This window comes from Bos indicus, chromosome 15 (genome assembly GCF_029378745.1).
Source record: "Bos indicus isolate NIAB-ARS_2022 breed Sahiwal x Tharparkar chromosome 15, NIAB-ARS_B.indTharparkar_mat_pri_1.0, whole genome shotgun sequence".
Classification (NCBI taxonomy): Eukaryota; Metazoa; Chordata; class Mammalia; order Artiodactyla; family Bovidae; genus Bos; species Bos indicus.
In genome coordinates this window covers 62311837-62330314 of record NC_091774.1, presented here as the reverse complement: position 1 = coordinate 62330314, position 18478 = coordinate 62311837, and the positions used below count along the sequence as shown (strand labels likewise).

At 37.0% G+C, this 18478-nt stretch overlaps 1 protein-coding gene across 6 annotated transcripts in view; it reads left to right on the top strand.

Moving 5' to 3' along the window:
* Window positions 1–18478, top strand: part of DCDC1 (doublecortin domain containing 1) — a 477553-nt gene that overhangs the window by 296680 nt on the left and 162395 nt on the right. For all 6 annotated transcript variants that reach the window (XM_070767614.1, XM_070767612.1, XM_070767611.1 and 3 more), the window contains 2 exons: window positions 2608–2742; window positions 3150–3307. In XM_070767614.1, coding sequence (XP_070623715.1) covers window positions 2608–2742; window positions 3150–3307 — 293 coding nt within the window. The remainder of the gene's footprint in view (window positions 1–2607; window positions 2743–3149; window positions 3308–18478) is intronic.

The window sequence follows — 18478 nt, the reverse complement described above, 5'->3', positions numbered from 1 at the left end:
TCTAAGACAGTAAGAACTGAAACAAAACCAAATAATACAATGAAATAAATATGACACAGCTTCAGGATAAAATGAGAATCCTATTTTTTTTTTTAGATAAAAAAGGGGACTACACAAGGGTCTGAATATTAGGAGGCAGGGAACATGGGGGGCCATGTAGGAGACCAGTACATTATTTCTAAGGAACTATTTGGCAATATTTATCAAAATCTGTAAAAGAATACATGTTCTTTGGATTTAGTAATTCCACTTACAGCAAACGGAGTTTGTGCAACTCCGTACAAACGGGGTTTGTAATGATTTTGTGTTAGCTTAGTGATTCAAAGGACTTTCCAGGTGGCAGTAGTGGCAAAAGAAGCTGCCCACCCGTGCAGGAGACCTAAGCGAATCCACTTCAGTCCCTGGGTCTGGAAGATCCCCTGGAGAAGTGCATGGCAACCCACTTCAGTATTCTTGCCTGGAGAATGCTATGGTCAAAGGAGCCTTGGCAGGCTGTGGTCCATGGGGTCGCAAAGAGTTGGACATGACTGAAATGATTTAGCACAATGATTCAAAAATTTTTTCCAAGATTATCTTGTTAGTATACACCACAAAGACACTATTTTAAATTGGGCCTTTTAAAATGTATTTTTTAATAAAAGCATAAATGCTTTTATTTGATTATATTTGATTATATTATTTGATTTGATTATATTTGATTATATTATTTGATAACAATTAATATTTGAAAAAATATGCTAATGAGAAACAGTCTCTTCCTCTCAAATGCATATTTAGATAGTCATTTCTTAATTTAATAAAAATTTCTATTTACTATATTTTTAATTCATATTGTTTTTACCTTTCTTCCTTTTTCTGAAAACCTCCCTCTTTTTTTGTCTGCTTATTCTTGAGATATACTCTGTATTTCTATTTTTAATTGAATCTCTTACATTAAAAATAGCTTTATTGAAATATAATTAACATACCACAGAATTGAAGTATGCTGTTCAGTATTTTTCAGTATATACATAGGGTTTTGGTTTCATTACCACAACCTAATTTAGAGCATTCATATTTAGTTAGAGATTTTGTAACAAAGTTCAAAGTTATTTAATATTGCTTTTTCTAGAATAATATAAGGACCTTAGTACTCTTTAATTATCCAGTGAATGCTTCCTCATACTTTTTGTTAAAACTTGAGTTGCACAGTTTAAAAAAGAAGTTTATGTAATACTTTAGGCAGCATATCTAAGCTTTATGAAGTAGGCAACAAGCTGGAGGAACGAGTTGCTTTACCCTCCCTATTTTGGCTTCCTTGTCTTTATAACGGGAACAATAGTCATACCTTTCAAAGGGTTGTTTCAAGGATTAAAATGTAAATATGTTATTATGAGGGAAATTACTCTGATGTACTGGTAGACTTCAAGTATGTGCCTTGATAGGCTATCCTTGAGTTCATGGAACAGAAAATGTCCAGATTACAGTTTATTTAATCCATTTAAAACACCAAGTACAATGTATGGAGAAAGAGATGGGCTAGGTTAATATGCATAAAGTACAGGTGGGTTGAAGGGCCACATTACCTGAATCTCTGATATAGATGCATCCTCTCTCAGTGTGGCATCACCCTTCTCTGCTGTTGATGTGGTTCCCAGGACCAGAGTTGAAATTGGGCCTAACAGATGAAATGTAGGTGAGATACTGACTCACACTTGATCTGGGAGACAGCTGGTGGCAGGTACACTTTGTCAATAGCTGTGCTCCCCAGGTGGCCTATGGGCAGCTGTGGATTTTATCCAGCAGAGGATCCAAAATGAGAGTCAGCAATGGGTGGTCAGTTAAAGATCTCACGATTGTGTGTCTCATGCTTAATTTACATCTGCTGCTGCTGCTGCTGCTGCTAAGTCGATTCAGCAACCCCATAGACGGCAGCCCACCAGGCTCACCCGTCCCTGGGATTCTCCAGGCAAGAACACTGGAGTGGGTTGCCACTTCCTTCTCCAATGCATGAAAGTGAAAAGTGAAAGTGAAGTCGCTCAGTCGTGTCCAACTCTTCGCGACCCCATGGACTGCAGCCTACCAGGCTCCTCTGTCCATGGAATTTTCCATGTGAGAGTACTGGAGTGGGGTGCCATTGCCTTCTCCGATCTATGTTCATAGACATGCTCTAATTACTTTCTGCCTGACACTTCTCAGGTTACTAACTTACTTATCTATACTTCCTGTGGCTAATGAAGCTCATCCATCCTATTTGTTTTGTTGTCTTCCAGAGCAGAATTGAATACTCCCCCCAAATAGAGCAACTGCAAATTACATGTACATAATACATTTACCTTTTATGTAGAAATAACTCAATAAATGTTAGCCATTATTGTCAATATATAGGATGACTTTAGTATTTAGCAACCGAGTCAAACTTGATCAGATCAAACAACAAATTAGAAATCTTCGTATGCAAGTTATTTGTCTTGATTTTGATCTGAAATTGACAATAAAGTACAAAACTTATTAGCCAGATTTTTTTCGTATTAATCTAATTTATCCTCCCATCATTCCAGTTGTATAGATTTTTGGCTGTTGCTGACAAGGCTGGTAGTACTGTTTTGTTTTTTCCATTCCCTACAGGCTTATCCTCAGTTTGTTCTGACCTACCTAGAGGAGCTAAATGTGCAAGTAGATGTGAGCCAGACAGAGTATCACCTTCACCACGGTGCCTGGACCACAGATCATCAGGAGCATGGCAGCAGCTTAGCAGAAGAGGTCAGTGTAGTGAGCCAGAGGCAAGACAGAGCTAGATCTCTGAAAGATATTTTGAAAAGAGGAAAAATGTTTGAGTTGTTTTCAAGAGGAAAGACTGAATTCACAAATTAGTGTTATTGATATTTAAAATCATATCCATACATAAACATCTATTTATATTCTTATATTTATGTAAATATCTATGTGTATATTTATGTAAGCATTCTTTTTGTTAAATAAATGGTGACACACTAGCTTTTCTTAGGACTGCCTTCTTTTGTTCTCACCACATACCAAAGGTTTATGTGCTGGATGAAGAAGGCTGAAGGAACCATGAAATGTGCACTGTTAAATTTTTTGGCATATATAGTTTAGACATTTCCACTCAGTGAAAATTAGCTACATAATTCCTATATTTCCTTTATTAGGTTCTGCAAAAAAGTGCCAGTATCCCTGATTTGAAGCAGCTGCCAAAGCCTTCAGACACCCACTTAATGCCAGAAGGTTCTCTTGGGGAGACAGGGCAGCTGACAGTGGCCCTGGTGAAGAAACTGGAAGAGAAACATCCTAAGGCTTCTGCTCAGAGGTAGGGCACTGACAGAATGGAGCTTTATTGCTCAATGACATTCGATGTTTTCCTTCAGTTTCATGTAAGATTGATTTCTTGAAGATTATTGAAATATCTCAAAAGCCCTTTGGCTCTTAAGCACGTTGTTTTCGGGTCACATTTGATAAAGAGAGGAGACATTTATGTGTATTTCATTGAAGACTGATGTATGATATTGTCTATTAATATAAGTATACTTAGAAGGATTACTGTCCTGGGATCTCATGGAAATATTCTGAAATAACATAATTAGTATAAGGCAGTGCAGAGCATATATACCCAATTGTGAAAATATCAAAAGGTCTTAAAGAAGGGCACACTCATAGACAATCCTTTCTATGTTCCACAAGAAGAATATTGGGTTAGACCTAGGGCTAAGTGCATGACAGATGGTCTTAAGTAGTGATAATTTAACAAATTGATATAATTCCATCACTAGAATAAAACTAACATCAATGATTTTGCTAACTGATTGAAAATCATCCTTGACTGGAAAATGGATACTATTCCTTTGGTCTTCTTCATTTAACTGGAAAACTAAGGTTTATTATTATTATTTTTCTAGGGCTTGGTGTTGTCAAGCACAAAATGACTTTATAAACTGCAATTTCAATAGACACTTGTTTGAAATTAACTATTGATTGAAGTACTCTTAAAGGAGTAATATAGTTCTTATACTCAGTAAAGTTCAAGATATACCTAAGTTTAAATATTCTAATGGTATATAGAAATGTCAATTGCATGAAAAAAGATTTTCTTTTTTACAAAGTTTTTTCATCTTTATTGAGACATAGTTGGCACATATTAATAACACTGTGTAAGTTTAAAGTGTGCAATGTAACTTTATTTCAATTAAAAGCTATCTTATATTTTTAAATTATGTATTCCTGCCTCAGTGTTCAATAGGAGGGAAATATTTTTTTCTTGATAAAAATTGCCCCTTCAATTTATTGTCTCTCTAAAGTATTTATCCCTCAAATCCTTTGATTTTGTTGTTTCAAGTAAGATAGGATGCAAACGAAATAACAAGCTTAGTATCTTACTGTTTTACAGTATGGGGGTGTCCTGAATCTGTATGAAAACCTGTGTTCCAGGACCTCCTCCTCCAGTGTTTGCTTTCCACTTGAACATAAGGTTCTCAACTCTCTGATGCTCCCCGACACAATCACAAGGCTTCAGCTACACATCTAGGCCACTTTCTATCTGGGTCACCAGGACATAAATGCCTTAGGAACAGTCTTTGAAGTTTTCATGTAAAACACCGGAGCGCTGAGGAATTAAAATGCTGTTCTATGAGGTCGTCGTCGGTCTGTCTCTGTAGGTTCACTCAGCAGCCATTTTTACTCTACTCTTCTTGAGATAGTGCTGGGGGTTCATCATTATCCTGGGTTCTATTCCAGGAGGCACAGTTTCCTCCTGCCCTCAGATTTCCAAAACCTATATGGGGTTTTTGTGTTTGTCTCATGCTGCCCTCATGGGTCACTGTGCAAGAACCAAAGTGCTAATTCATCTACTTCCCTATAGCTTCCTCAACCTGGATTTTTTTTTTTTGAGGGCTTGGGGCTTTGGGTAGTTTTTTTTTTTTTTTTTAATGTTTTCTGTTGTATCTTCCTTGAAGCAGTGTAGTCTGATTATGAAACTTAGGAGAAAAGAATACAGTACTGTATTAGGCAATGTGAGACAAATAAACAATGAAGCTGTTAATCACAGTTAATTTACCACAGTACTTGTTTGAGTTGTTAGAATGAAATGAGATGACTTTAAATTTCAGGAATGTAGTAAGTACTCAATAGGTAGAGTTGTGAAAATGTTCTGAAAACAAATAAGGGTAGAAAAGAATTTTTAATGGAATTTGTATTTAGATGTGTGATTTTTTAGTCAATAGAAATTGACTGGTAAATATGTTTTGGATTTTATTTAATAAGAAATTTCCTAGGGCCATTTTCTTAGAGAGGGTTCCTCAGGGTTTGTGTCTCAGGATACAGCGACTTTTCCAGCCTTCTTTTTTTTTTTTCTAAGCCACAGGATTTATGTGTATTCTTTTCTCCACCCCCACAATTTACCACAACAGGTGTAATTTCTGTTTCTCTCCTCTTTCTGTTCCTTAACAAAGTTATCTTGAATAAACAGTTAGTACTTAGAGCAATTACTTTCCTCCCATTTTGGAAGGAGTTGTTGGGCAAAATTAGAACATGGTATTGAACTTGACCTATTGACTGCTTTGAATCTTAGGTTGTCTTGTTAGGTTTGCATATTTTCCAAATATAAGAGAATCAGTGCATTATATTATCACAGCTTTAAAAAAGGCATCACATTGTTTTTCTCTTATTAATGATTTTATGAAATAATATCGCTGCAAAAAATAAAGAAATAATGTGCATAATACAAGTTGTGGAAATTGGGAAAAAAATAGAATACTAGGGAAAACATTAACTAGAAAATAGTTTGAAAGAAGCATATATAATTGAAAAGAATAAAATGATATAAATGTGTGAACTTCCTTAGAAGTAGCCAAGGAAGGAGAGAATCAGAAGTAGCCAAATTTGGGGAAAGACACAGAAGTAGGTAGTTACTAGCAGGTAATATATGAAAAGGGAAGATAGCATTTGATAATTAATAACATATACTGACTTTGCTTAAGTGCTTTGTGTGCCATATTTTCCAGTAACCTATGAGGAATTGTTACCAAACCAAACTTGGGTCCACTTGCCTAGATGCAGTAAAGCCCACCTGCTGTCACTGGGTTGTGGCAAAGCAAGAAAGAAAGAAAAGAAAGAAAGTGAAGTCACTCAGTCGTGTCCGACTCTTTGTGACCCTAGGGACTGTAGCCTACCAGGCTCCTCCATCTATGGGATTTTCCAGGCAAGAATACTGGAGTGGGTTGCCATTTCCTTCTCCAGGAGCTCTTCCCAACCCAGGGACGGAACCCGGGTCTCCCGCATTGTAGGCAGACACTTTGCCGTCTGAGCCATCGGGAAAGTTGTGGCAAAACAAAGTGCAGCATTAATGCAGGGCGCCAAGCAAGGCGTCCAGGGCAGCTAATGCTGAAACCCTCCGATAGGTTTCAGGAAAACATTGTTAAAGGCCAGGTGAGGGAGGGGAATTGAAAATATGTGATCAGTTTGCACGCAATTCTTTGATTTGGTTGATAGTGAAGTAACAGGATGGTGTCATATTTTCAATTCTCTGGCTCCAGTAGGTCTGGGAACTACCTCCTCATGGTCATCAGGAAACTAATATCTTCCATTTGGTGGGGGTTTAACATCTACAAAACAAGTCAGGAAATGTGTTCCAGATACTATTATCTAGGTACTTCAGAGAACTGAAACAGAGGATATGGAGGGTAAGGGTCTATCATAGGAAGATCCCATAGGGTCCTGCTCCATTACAGTATGTAAAACAGAGGTATTAATCTCTGTTTTACTGATAAGGAAATATAGGTATAGAGAGAACAAGTTATTTGGCTGAAGCTTCCAGCTGTTAATGGCAATTTAAGGCAGGTCTATTCGTACTTTAAGTGTTCCTCTTAGCCTCTATATTGTTCTGCCTGACCATTCATGTTCTCATCTTAATGATTATTCCACATTTTTAGCCTTTCAAATGGGGCCTATTATTTTGACTGGATATCTTAGAAAGCAATCTTTAAATAGGGTGGAATAGTTTAGAAATACAGTGATAAAAGATATATCAATATATGCAGCTTTCAGTGAAGACTAAATAAAAGGTAGAAAATATTAAGGGAGAGTGTAAACCCCTGATTTCTTAGATTTACTGATTTAGAGGCTTGAACTTGAATGGATTTGAGATTTTAAAAATCCTCTTTCTAATAACATAACTATAACTTGTCATGATTAACCAAGGATTTCACACCTTGAGTGGTGGTTCGGTTCAGTTTTGTATATACTAAATTTGGTGACATGTAAGAGCTGTCATTTGTTGAATACTTAGCATATGCCAACTGCTATTCTAAGTACTTATTTATTCTTGTAACAATGTGATAGACTGATCTACTTATTGTATAATAACCTGATGATGGAGGCACTATTATTATCCATAAATATGTAGCCACTATGGCTCAGAGAGGTTTCAGGATGTGTCCAGTCATACAGCTAGTTAATGGGAGAGATGGGATTTGATCCATATCCACTTGGATCTATAGACAATGTTCTTAGCCACTGTTTTATTCCTCATTCCTAGTAACTTTTATTGTATTAATTTCATAACAGAATAGAACGTCATCATATGAGTAGCCATATTGTCATTGTCATTTATGTGTAATACACATTTATGTGTATTACATCATAAAAGATTTAATTAAACTATTTCCATTTTGATTGGTATATTATTTTGAATTATAGCCTTAAAAAACTACAACAATCATCACAAACCAGGTCATCTACAGAATCATTTCATTTCATTTACATTTCAAACACTTACAGAAAGCAACTAATTTTTTATCTTTTTTTTAATGTGAAAAATTTCTTTTTTCCATTGAAGAGAAAGGAAAATCTTCTACTGTGTTATGCCTTTCATGTAAGATTCTTAGTACATAATAGGTTATATTTTTTGTTTGCTTGAAAACATTTCGCTTCCTCTATTAGTGAGATACAGCAATGCAGCTCTCTTCTTACTTGGGTAAAGTAAGTTGTGTGTACATTTAAGTCTAAGTTTAGTCCAAAGTAAAAATAGATGCCATATTCTGGCATCTTTGAGTATGTGGAATGTGTTGTTTACCTTAGTTTATCCAATGGAGCCCTGTCCCCTTATTTAAATTGAATGGGGGGTGGGGAAGGACTGGGACAGCCGACAAAGCACACTGACCCAGCTTGTCACCCAGTGACCTGTGAGAAGGAAATAATGAACTGTGAGTAGCTGTCATCTTAACTGCTTCTGACAGTTTGCCTTTGGGCACATCTGTGTTAGTTGCATTGGAAAGGCCTTTGTTCTTTTCCCACTAGTGACTTTGTGGAGCGCTGAGGGGTTTGCTAGCTACTGTACTCCTAACCAGCCCCTGCCTTCCCAGGGAAGCAAGCAGCTGCCGCAGATCACACTGACATTTCTCTTCATGACTCAACTTGGCATGTACTTCATTCTTTCCAATGAGAACAGATATTTAAAAGTTCTTTTTAAAAAAAATTTAAAATTTACTTTAATGTCTCATGAGCTTTCCTTCTACTAAGAAAGCAAGTAATAAAATGCATTTATTGTTTTTATAGTTTTTTATAGAAAAAGTAAAGAAAATAGATAACCTACCAGATGGGCAGGTGACCTGAAGGAAAGATATCAAAACATTAACAGTTGTTAAGTATTGATATTGATTTAACAGTTTAAAATTTTTGTATATTGTTTATTTTAAAAATTTTGATGATTGAATATTATATGTGCAAAAGGACAAAAATCAGCATATGTTATGAAAAGCATTTTCATGTGAATGCTTTATTAGTAGGAACGTTTAGACTAGAATAGGTAAGGATATGCTATATTTGGTGCAGATATTCCACTTCTACTTTAAAGATGTTTCAATCTAATAACTTAAACTTTAAAATATTGTAATATTTACATTTTAAATTTATCTAGTGCATAAAATTATTATAATCATTAGGAGAGGTAATTTGAAAAGAAACAGGTGCTTCTGTCCCAGGGTTTCCTGAAGTTATCACTGCTATTTCAATCATAACAAAGGCAGAACATCCTGATAATGTGTATTATACCCTATGAGAATTGTTTAAATTAAAATCAAAGCTTCATTTATAAGATGTAATTCCTGAATCAGTTTTAAATTCTTATTTACATTTTTACAATTGCTATAAAATCCATCCTCCTACTCCTACTGTAATTAAGTCTGGCTACAATCAGCATGGAAGAAACCCTGAGCATTTGGTACTCAGTTTTTTATACTTACTCTTCCAATAGAACATAAATCCAAACTATACTGCATTGGTCAATTTTTGTAAGGTTTTTTCCCTCTTGATATTAATAGAATAGAAGAAATGAAGCTTGAAAGAACTGACATGCTTGTTCCCACATTCAAGTATTTTCCTCTCTTGGTAACAGGTTACAGAGGCACTAGCTGGCAGAACTATTATAATCTTCTGCTTTTCAGAGAAAGGTAAATTAGTAGTAATGAGAAATTCTTTAAGTGAAAAAATAATGATCATGTCTCCATAATTATAATTTGTAGAAAAATTAAAAATTGAAAGACATTGATTTTGAGTAGTCAATAGCATATGATTTATTACTTTATTAAATCATTTATGTAGTTTTGCATATAGTTGATGGTAATCTATAACCATCTTATTTGATTAGAACATTCTTATTTTGTTTATCACACATCAACACAGTCTTTGTAGAGACAGTGAATGCGCCGATCAGTTTTGATAATAGCAAACTCTGTCTTTTTAAGGAAAGGGGGCTGTTTAAATTGCTACACTCAAATTCTTATCTCTAGAATGCTTCCCAATAAAAGCAAATGTAAATATAGTAATTGCCTGTGATATTCAGTAAATCCAATTAAGCTTCCCAGGAAATAAATCTCCTCTTAGGTTATATTACAGTTACTCACTGTTGAAATGCTCAATTTTAAGCATTACCTTTAGCTCTTTTATACTATATGAGAGCATGCATTTAAGAACCTGAAATTATTGTGTTCCAGAGATGCAGAGATATGCTTATAAATTTTTTTTAATTAGAAGAGTTAATATCCTGATTTTGGCTGATATTATTACCAGTTTACATTTTGTTATATTTAAAAATTAAGTCCCACATGTTCTCTGTGAACTGAAATAAAATGAACACATAATCTAATTGCACCTGCTTTTTTGAAACAAAGTCAAAATCAAGCATTCCAAAGGATTAGGTTTATATCCATAAATGTGTATTAATTCAAAAATTATAAAGGCTTTCAAATAAGCATTTTATGATTAATTTTTGTTCCACTTACTGCAATGAGGTACCCAAACCTTCAATTATGCTGCTTAATTTACATTTTAAAAAATGTTCTACTTATCATTCTGTTTTATTCAGTATTGTCTATAAAGCTATTCAAGGTATGAGTAGGAAATCCTACACCTACAATCTTCAAACTTGTATCCCCAAAACTAGAATGTCTATCTTGTATTATCATAGTGAAAGTAGTAGGTAACGAAGTTCTAAAATTGGGTGATGTGGGGAGAAGACCAATGGTAGATGTATTATTAGGTTATAGTATATGGAATTGTATGAGAACAGAATTCAGGCAGTTACGTTGACTGCCACAGGTTATCTTCCTGACTTGTCTGTCTCCTTCTCCCCTGTCCCTTTACAATCCATCCTCCACATAACAACCAGCAGGATACATTCATATTAATAAGTCAGATCATGGGCAGCGTCCTCAGCTCCAAATATGCCAATGGATTTTTATTTCCTTTAGAGTGAGAGCAAAGTCTTTACTAGATGCTAAAAGGTCTTACTTTACAAGGCCCATGGCATCTCCCTGACACCTTTCTCCCCTCCCTTGCCCTGTTCTAGCCAGTCTGGTTTGTTTCACATTTGCCAAGTGTGCTTATAATCTGTCACTCTCTTTCCTTGCTTTGTTTTTCTTCAAGGCGTTTATTACTGCCTGTCCCAAGTGTATTTATTTCCTGAGTTGTCCCATTAGACTGTGAACTCCATTTCAGCAGGAAAAAAATTTTAATTCACATTTATACCTCCAGGGCCAGAACATATCTGGTACATGTGTTGTATATAGTGCATTGCTGTGCTGTGTTTAGTCACTTGGTCGTGTCCGACTCTTTGCGACCCCATGGACTGTTGCCCACCAGGCTGCTCTGTCAATGGGGATTCTCCAGGCAGGAATACTGGAGTGGGTTGCCATGCCCTCCTCCAGGGGATCTTCCCAACCCAGGGATTGAACCCAGGTCTCCTGCATTGTAGGTGGATTCTTTACCATCTAGACAATCAACAGAAGGTTGTTGAATGAATGACTGAATGAATGCATGAATGAAGGACTGTGATTAACAGAAATAAGAAAATAGAGAGGGAGCTAGTCTGAGCATTCATATATACATTTCAAGACCCTCACTGTCTGCTGGATGATTATAACCCTTCACATGTGTCAACCCAAAACTGTGCCTGACTATCACAGTGGTTTTTCTAACTGATTTCTGCCTCTCTCTTTTCTTTCAACCTTTATTAATGTACAGCTACTTGCTGAGAATTTTCTGTATTCCAAGAACTATCCTAGGCACTGGGGATACAATACTGAAAATACAGGTACATGTTCTCACCTCACAGAACTGCCCTAACAGAATCTAACAGAGAAGAGAGATATTAAACAAATCACTACAATAAAAGGAGGATGATAAGTATATTATAGGGAGAAAGAGTAGGAAATGGCTATCCACTCCAGTGTCCTTGCCTTGAAAATCCCTCAGAAACAGAGGAGCCTGGTGGGCTGCAGTCCATGGGGTCGCAAAGAGCTGGGCACGAGTGAGTGACTAACACTTTCACCTTCACTTTAGGAGAAAGTATTTCATCCTGAATACACTTCCCTGGTGATATGCTTTTGAAATATGACTCTGAACATCTCACTCACAGACTGACAATTCTTCAGTGTTTACTAGTTTCCAGCTAAGTTAGGTTCCCTGCGAAGCATCAACTGGCAGACCCGCCACACTCTTTTCTTGTTTCAGAACCTCCCTGTACTTATCCAGGCTCACACTGGGCTTTCCTAGTGACTCAGACCGTAAAGAATCTGCCTGCAGTGCAGGATACCCAGATTCAAACCGTGGATCAGGAAGACCCTCTGGAGAAAGGCATGGCAACCCAAGCCAATATTCTTGCCTGGAGAATCCCATGGACAGAGGAGCCTGGTGGGCTACAGTTCATGGGGTCTCAAAGAGTTGGACATGACCGAAGTGACAGCACGCATGCGTACAGGGTGACTAGACTTGGCATCTGCAGGTTTTCTTGACCAAAATGCCTTTACTTCATTTTTCTACCTAAAATCCTACTCTTTGCAAGGCTTGTATTCACTGATGGTTTTCAGCCTTTCTTCTTTTATGATATATACTTTTAAGGATATAAATTTACCTTGAAGCATGCCTTTAGCTTCATTCTACCAATTTTAATGTTATATTTCTATTATAGTTTCCATTTTGTTGTAATTTTTGATCCATGAATTTCAGAATTATATTTCTTAATATCTAAATATATGAAATATTTCTGGTTGGTGCGTGTGTGTGTTTGACTTCTATATTAATTTCATTGTGGTTGAAGAACATTATTGGTATGATTTCAACTCTAATATTTGTTGAGATTTGCTTTATGGACTAAAGCAAATTTTGAAGTTTTTATAAGTGATCCATATGTATTTGAAAAGAATATGTATTCTGCAGTTTGGGGGCACAGTGTTTTATCTATTAGGTCAAGTTTGATAATTGAATTTTCAATTCTTGGTTACACTTACTGATATTTTAGAGAAATAAATAAAAGCTCCCTCAGAGAAAGGCATGGAAATTTACTCCTGTATTCTTGCCTGGAGAATTCCACGGACAGAGGGGCCTGGTGGGCTACAGTCCATGGGGTTACGAAAGAGTCAGACACAACTGAGTGACTAAGGAGCAACAAAAGTTAGGTGCATACAATTTTAGAATTGTTATATGTTTTTGATAAATTAAACCTTACATTATTATAGAATGTTACACTTTACCCCAAATAATTTCTCTTTTTTTTTGACTTAAAGTTTGTTTTGACTTTGTCTCAAATTTTTGCTTGCATAATTTTTATCTTTAAACATTTTATTTTTATATTGAAAGCATATAGCTTTTTTTAAAATTATAGCATATGTTTTCTATCACAATTAAAAGACAACTCATGTCTTTTAATTGAAGTATTTAGTCCACTTACCTATAACATAATTATTGATATTTCGGGGTTTAAATCTAACATGTTGCTGTTTGATTTCAGTGTGTTCCATCTAGCCTATATTCTGTATTCCCTTTTTCCCCTTCTCTTGGATTTATTGTGTATATTATTTTGTTTTCTTCCTCTCAATTATCTTGATAGTTATATGTTCTTTTGGGGCTTCCCTGGTGACTCAGAGGGTAAAGTATCTGCCTGCAATGCAGGAGACCTATGTTCAATCCCTGGGTTGAAAAGACCTCTTGGAGAAGGAATGACTACCCACTATAGTATTCTTCTTGCCTAGAAAATACCATGGACAGAGGAACTTGGTGGGCTATAGTCCATGGGGTCACAAAGAGTTGGACATGACTGAGCGACTAACATATGTTCTTTTACTATTATTTTAGTGGTTGTTCTAGAGATTATTTATTAGATTTATCAACATCTAATATAAGTTCCACCAAAGCGGAAACAATTCTCAGGTGTGGATGTGTCTGGTGATGAAAGTAGAGTCTGATGTTGTAAAGAGTCTGATGTTATAAAGATCAATATTGCATAGGAACCTGGATTGTTAGGTCCGTGAATCAAGGTAAATTCGATGTGGTCAAGCAGGATATGGCAAGAGTGAACATCTACATTTTAGGAATCAGTGAACTAAAATGATCGGGAATGGGAGAATTTAATTCAGATGACCATTAAATCTACTACTGTGGACAAAAATCTCTTAGAAGAAATAGAATAGTCCTCACGGTCAACAAAAGAGTCCAAAAGTCAGTACTTGGATGTAATCTCAAAATGACAGAATGATTTCTTTTTGTTTCCAAGGCAAACCATTATATCACAGTAATCCAAGTCTATGCCCCAACCACTACTGCCGAAGAAGCACAGATTGAATGGTTCTGTGAAGACTATTCCTGGAGGAATGCATGGCAACCCACTCCAATATTCTCACCTGGAGAATCCCACGGACAGAGGAGCCTGGAGGGCTATAGTCCACAGGGTCGCAAAGAGTCAGACATGACTGAAGCGACTTACCATACATACACACACATGAAGACCTACAAGAACTTCTAGAAGACACACCAAAAAAAGATGTCCTTTTCATCATAGAGGATTGGAATGCAAATGTAGGAAAAAAGAGATACTTGGAGTGACAGACAAGTTTGGCTTCAGAGTAAAAAATGAAGCAGGGCAAAGGCTAAGAGAGTTTTGCCAAGAGAACACACTCATCATAGCAAATTCCCTCTTCCAACAACACAAGGGATGACTCTACACACGGACATCACCAAATGGTCAGTACAGAAATCAGATTGATTATATTCTTCGCAGCTTAAGGTGGAGAAGCTGTATACAGTCAGCAAAACAAGACCTGCAGCTGACTGTTGCTCAAATCATGTGCTCCTTATTGCAAAATTCAGGCTTAAATTGAAGAAAGTAGGAAAAACCACTAGACCATTCAGGTATGACCTAAATCAAATCCCTTATGATGATATGGTGAAATAGACTCAAGGGATTGGATCTGGTAGGCAGAGTGCCTGAAGAACTATGGACAGAGGTTAGTAACAATGTACAAGAGGTGGTGACCAAAAGCACCCCAAAGAAAAAGAAAGTGATTGTTTTACAAGAAGGCAAAGTGATTGTTTGGAAGAGGTCTTACAAGTAGATGAGGAAAGAGTGGCAAAAGGCAAAGAAGAAAGGGAAAGATATACCCAACTGAATGCAGAGTTCCAGAGAATAGCAATGAGAGATAAGAAAGCCTTCTTAAGTGAACAATGCAAAGAAATAGAGGAAAACAATAGAATGGGAAAGACTAGAGATCTCTTCGAGGAAATTCAAGATACCAAGGGAAAATTTTATGCAAAGATGGGCACAATAAAGGACAGAAATGGCAAGGACCTAACAGAAGTAGAAGAGATTAAGATGAGGTGGCAAGAATACACAGAATTATACAAAAAAGGTTTTAATGACGTGGACAACCATGATAATGTGGCCATTCACCTAGAGCCAAACATTCTGGAGTGTAAAGTCAAGTGGGCCTTAGGAAGCATTACTACAAACAAAGCCAGTGGAGGTGATGGAATTCCAGCTGAGCTATTTCAAATCCTAAAAGATGATGCTGTGAAAGTGCTGCACTCAATATGCCAGCAAATTTGGAAAACTCAGCAGTGGCCATAGGACTGGAAAAGGTCAGTTTTCATTCCAATCCTAAAGAAGGGCAATGCCAAAGAATGCTCATACTACTCTACAATTGTGCTCCTTTCATATGCCAGCAAGATAATGCTCAAAATCCCTCAAGCCAGGCTTCAATAGTATGTGAACTGAGAACTTCCAGATGTTCAAGCTGGATTTAGAAAAGGCAGAGGAACCAGAGATCAAATTGCCAACATTCATTGGATCACATAAAAAGCAAGGCAGAGAAGCATCTACTTCTGCTTCATTGATTACGGTAAAGCCTTTGACTGTGTGGATCACAACAAACTGGAAAAGAGATGGGAGTACCAGATCACCTTACCTGTTTCCTGAGAAGCCAGTATGCAGGTCAAGAAGCAACAGTTAGAATCTTACGTGATACAACAAACTCGTTCAAAATTGGGAAGGCTGTAAATTGTCATCCTGCTTATTTGACTTATATGCAGAGTACATCATGCAAAATGCTGGGCTGGATGAATCACAGCCTGGAATTAAGATTGCTGGGAGAAATATCACAACCTCAGATATGTAGATGATACTACTCTAATGGCAGAAAGTGAAGAGTCCATTTGCCCATAAGAGTAAAAGATAGGATCAAATTCAATACAGTTTTAGGAGATGGGAGGACTTTGCCTGTTTATATAATTTATAAGAAGTGGGTCAGACAAGCAGAAACTTCTCTGAATAGGAAGAGTGAGAACTAAATTCCTAAATTTGAGATTATCTTACCTGTTTTACTCATAGGAAATGCATTTAGAAAAATGTGTGTGTTGTGTGTGTTTGTGAGACATAAGTCTCATATGATTATGTTTACAAGTCATAAAATACTTATGTGATTTACTGGGATGCCATATTTCATTATTCCAAGGTTAAATGTTTATATATATATATATATAGATATAGATATATAGATATAGTCTCCTGCATTGCAGGAGATTCTTTACCTTCTGAGCCACTGCCTCATAGCTCAGTCAGTAAAGAATCTGCAACCCACTCCAGTATTCTTGCCTAGAAAATCCCATGGACAGAGGAGGCTGGTGGGCCACAGTCCATGGGGTCACAAGATTCGGACATGACTTAGTGACTGAGCCACAGAAGCCACACACACACACACACATATATGTATTTATATATATATTCTCTTTCAGATTCTTTTCCATTATAGGTTAGTACAAGATACTGAGTATAGTTCCCTGTGCTATAAATTAGGTCCTTGTTTACCTATTTTATATATAGTAATGTGTATATATTAATCCCAATCTCCTAATTTGTCCTTCCCACTCCTCCCCACTATCCTCTTTGGTAACCATAAGTCACTATGAGTAATAGTGATAATCCCATTCTCTTGAGGCTGGTTCTTGGAATTGTGCTAGCCATAGATTCAGTACTGCTCAAGATGGACAAGCTTCTGTCATGGCTACAGTCTCGTCATCGTGCAGTTAGCACGAAAAACCCTTTGTTGGCAGTTATAGTGTTTGTGAAACAACTCAGATATTTGCATCAAATTCAGCAAGATTGTGTGACTCTATTGTCCTAGTGAATAGCAGCTTGAAGCTGCTCTTTTGTGAGTCAAGGGAGTGCTGGGAGACTTTGGCTCCTCTACAAACAAGTGGCAGGAGACATGAGGGGGCCTTTGTACTTGGGAAGGCTCCACAGGGTTCTGCTTGGTTTCATATTCAGTGCTTAAACATATAAGCTGCATGAGGAGGACTATCCCATCTTTTCACCCATGTATACTCAAATCCTGGAATATCAGTCTACATAGACAGGACAACTTAAAAAATACTGTTGAATGAATTAATGATTAAAGCTAATGACATAAGGCTAAGTTCCCCAAACACTTTAAATGCAATATTGCTATATGATAATGCTGGAAGGAGATCAAACCAGTCAATCATAAAAGAAATCAACCCTGAATATTCATTGGAAGGACTGGTGCTGAAGCTGAAGCTTCAATACTTTGGCCACCTGATGCAAAGAGCTGACTAGAAGGCAAGAGAAAGGGACGACAGAGGACAAGTTGGTTGGATGGCATTGTCGACTCAATGGACATGAGTTTGAGCAAAGTCTGGGAGATGGCGAAGGACAGGGAAGTCTGGCATGCTGCAGTCCATGGGGTCACAAAGAGTGGGACAAGACTGGGCAACTGAACAACAATGCTGAATGAGAGGTCTTATTTTTTCAATCCTCAAGTATATTGTGAAAAGAAATGCCTACATATTTTCTTGATTAACTATATTAATTTGGCATTTATGACATGCATCAGAATCTATAGTTTCATTTAGGATCTTTAACGTACTATAAATACTTTGAGCAAAGCATAATTGAGATATTTTCTCCTATTCACATGAATGTGTACAGTGCCTTAAGTGTTTTACCCCATGAACTCCAGAGGAATTGCAATTTCTTGATACTATTGACCTATATTTTTTAGTTCACAGCTATTTCCTGATATAGTGTCTGAGCTCTGGAATAAAACAGGGATCAGGATACCTTCTCATTTGTGCCATATTTTTGTTTATTTTTCTCCTGAAGTATGGATAACTGATAAAGTCAACCGTGAGGTTACCTTGTACTTTAGGACCAAGATCTTTCAGTTCTAGGCCTTAAAGAGCTAGTCAGTTCAGTTCAGTTCAGTGGCTCCGTCGTGTCTGACTCTGCGACCCCATGAACCGCAGCATGCCAGGCCTCCCTGTCCATCACCAACTACTGGAGTTTATCCAAACTCATGGCCATCGAGTCAGTGATGCCATCCAGCCATCTCATCCTCTGTTGTCCCCTTCTCCTCCTGCCCTCAATCTTTCCCAGCATTAGGGTCTTTTCAAATGAGTCAGCTCTTCACATCAGGTGGTCAAAGTATTTGAGTTTCAGCTTCAACATCAGTCCTTCTAATGAACACTTAGGACTTATATTCAACCCCCTAGTTATTGATGATTTCCCAATTAAGTGCTAAGTGGTAAAGAATCTGCCTGCAATGCAGGAGATGCCAGAGACATGAGTATGATCCTTGAGTCAGGAAGATCTAGTATTCTTGCCTTGAGAATCCCATGGACAGAGGAGCCTGGCAGGTTACAGTCC